The 3,244-nt window shown below is 43.0% G+C and overlaps 1 protein-coding gene across 1 annotated transcript in view; it reads right to left on the minus strand.

The window, feature by feature from the left end:
• The window catches only part of C8B (complement C8 beta chain), a 19,007-nt gene extending 17,844 nt beyond the window's left edge, over positions 1–1,163 (minus strand). Inside the window, exon 1 of the mRNA XM_009287503.1 lies at positions 1,072–1,163. Within this exon, the coding sequence (XP_009285778.1) occupies positions 1,072–1,163 (92 nt within the window). The remainder of the gene's footprint in view (positions 1–1,071) is intronic.
• Positions 1,164–3,244: the final 2,081 nt, after the last annotated feature.

Below are 3,244 nucleotides of genomic sequence, written 5' to 3' on the forward strand. Positions count from 1 at the left end.
GAGCCTTTACTCTTCCCCCCAGCCCCTCTCTCACCCCCTGTCCTGGTTTCGGCTGGGATAGAGTTAATTTTCTTCTCGCTGGCAGGGCATGAGAAGCTGAAAAGTCCTTAACTAGTGTAAGCACTACGTAGCAACAACTAAAACATTGGTGCGTTATCAACATTATTCTCATACTAAATCTAAAACACAGCACTGTGCCAGCTACTAGGAAGAAAATTAACTCTCTTCCCCTTCAAACGAGGCCACCCCCTCATGTGACAACTGTCTCTAAGGTTTCCACAATGCCACAGCTAAAATGCTGCCTACTTTTTTGGGAGATTCAGTATTTCTGATTAAATCCTCATCCCAGACAAATGCTTCCTTGTAGCACCTAATCTAAGTGGGAAGTTTTACTAAAACACTGACAGTTAGTTACTTGTCAAAGTGGGCATGAAAAGAAAACTACCACAGTAGTGTTCCCCATTCCTCCACCAAAACAAGGAATAGCATCAGCATAAGCTTTAAGTATGGTTTAATGCCTGGCAAAGGGCTCCCATTACTGCATATTAAAAATCACATGGAATAAAGGAATTACAAAAACTCATCAGCTCACTGAGGCATGAAATCAGATCTTGAAGTTCAGAGAACAGTGGAAAAATATAGTTAGATTGGAAAGATTACAGTCACTGATTGACCGCAGTCCTCTGAAAGAGCAAGATCTATTAAGCTAGCAGAGAAAGAAACAACTATCAGCCAGATTCTTGCCATATATGTACTCAAAGAAAACAAAACCCCATCCTTCTGGCACACTGTTGGGCAGCTAGCACGGGAGGAGGCTGCTCATCGCAAAAAGAATTCCACATTACAATACGACCGTGGCAATTTGTTGTCTCAGATTTATCGAACAGGATTACTTTTCTAAAGGCAGACACATTGCACTACGTTAACTTCGAAACAATGTCTTTCGCTATTCATTAGAAATACAGAAAGACAGCAATTATGTGCCATACAAAGTGAAAGCAGAGAGTCCGTACTGACTTTCACTCTTTACTATATCACCGCATGGACACGGCTTCAGAAACATTCACTTACCTAAAGCAATGAACGGTTAGGATGCCGAGTACGGCATAAAGCAGCAACAGTTTGACGGGGTATGGAGCAAATGCAGTGTGTGCTGTGCTCATCACTCCAAGGTACCATCGGCGATTTGAAACCACCACCGCTCCCATTCCGTCTGCCGGGGGGATTGAAAATGGTTCAAGTAGAAAAAGATAAATTACTGGGTTGTTTTTCCACGCTGTACACAGCAGATGACCCACCACCTGGCAGCTTCACAAGGTAAACATTGCAACTGTTAGTACACGGCTTTCTGGAGGCAAGTGGGAAGGAAGCAAAGATCTGTCCAGAAGCAGTTTACACTTTCATTTGTAATGCTCCTTTCAAGGGACGGGGAAGAATGACTATTTCAACAAATGAAACATACTCCAGTCTTGGCAAGAGGGAAGCAATAAGTAAACCAAAGTCAGCTTTCTAGGAATAGAGTAGACTGCAAAATCATTTATTTATTTCTGCTTTTCCTGTCTGCCTTCCAGAGGAAGGCCAGGCAGGAGGCGTAAGCAGTTATTCTCATGGCTCAGGGAAAGCTTTCCTTGCCAAGAGTGCCCTTTGCTGCCTCTCACAGGGGCTCGGGCTTGTGCTGCAGGGGGAAGAAGACAAGAGCCCCAGCCCTGGCTGGGCCCTTCCATAGAGATCCTCTGCTCCATGTACCGAAAGTCTTGAGCCCGTGGAAACAAGACCAGCTGGGGTATCACATTAAACATCTTGGTGTTTTCTAGCTACTACGGTGAGTCATTCTCTCTCTTAAATGGTCCTAAGAGGGGCAGAGAACTTACCAAGGGATGATTCCCATCAGTTCAGTCGGGCTTTCAAAGGCAGATCAGGATCCTCAAAACCTTGCAGAATTTTTCTTTGGTTGCCGGTTGAGGCAGCCTTCGCAGTCTTGCCGCTTCTAACTTCAGGTATGGCTTTTTGATTCCTGAGACACAACAGTCTTCCCCTTCATTTTTCTAATTAGTCTTAACCTACAATAAGCATCTTAGAAGGAGAAAAGTTCTCTGAATCCGATTCCCTGTACAAAATGATGAATATCATTGCATTTTCCCACCCTTCCTCTTGCTGGACAAGCAGAGGTTCTTTGAACAGATGCAGTCTTGCACTGTGTGCAACTATGGCTTTTAGCAGCACAGACTCTCACCCTGGGCTGAGTCTCCGAGTGCTTCAATGATACAAAGAATAAATACACTTTAATTTGCTAATTATGGGAATGATGGATGCTACACATAAAATTAAACATATTCGCTAATACAAAACAAACCTGGCAACCTCAGCATCATTACCTGGCCAAGTGCTACACCTCTTAATGTGTCATAGTTACCATACAAATTACATTTTTCTGACTGTGGAGCCATGTCTCTGCAAAATAAGCTACTGGCTGCTGCATCTTTCTAGTTTGGCAGCTTGATAACAATTTAACGCAGAGAAGCGTTAGCCGCTTCCTTGCAGGAATCTGCTCTGAATAAAAAGACTGTGTTTCAGGTAGCCAGTTTTTTAACCCAATGTTACTGAACAGTCAGTGATTAACTGGCCTTTCATCTCTAGACATGGAGGACAATCTGTTAGGAAAGATGGCTTAGGCTGTGCAAAGCTTTTTGTTTGCCTTTTTTGCTTTATTTTTTTGTTTCAAATGACTTTGCCCCAGCCTAAACCCAAGATGTGCCTACACAATACAGTTTGCTCAACCTTTGACACAATTGATTTAGCTGTTAATCATTTGTGCATGACAAAAAAAACCACTTACAGGAAAGACCTCTCCGTATGCAGGACCTTTGCTGGCTGGGAAATGCAGTGCACATCCAATATTTCAATAGCAGCAAAAGAGAAGCTAAGATTATATGCACAGAGCACCCTCTAGATTTAACTGCAAACCATGACAGTGATCCTGGCATGTGAAGATCTCAAAGCAACCTGCTCCTGTTTTGCTGCCTCTCACCACGCACATCTTGGTGGTGACCATGCTTTCTCCTGAATTAGCAGAAAGAAGTTAGATTAAAACAGCAGCAGGGACCCAAGAGACAGAATTTCCTACATGTTAACATACATTTCAGAGAGACTTGAAAAGCAAAATCAGGTTTGCCACATAATTTATAATCTGCTTTAATTAGAGGTAGGTCTAACGTGAAATTCACAACAACCACCACAGCTCATT

This window comes from Aptenodytes forsteri, unplaced genomic scaffold, assembly GCF_000699145.1.
Source record: "Aptenodytes forsteri isolate BGI_AS27 unplaced genomic scaffold, ASM69914v1 Scaffold119, whole genome shotgun sequence".
NCBI classification, from domain to species: domain Eukaryota; kingdom Metazoa; phylum Chordata; class Aves; order Sphenisciformes; family Spheniscidae; genus Aptenodytes; species Aptenodytes forsteri.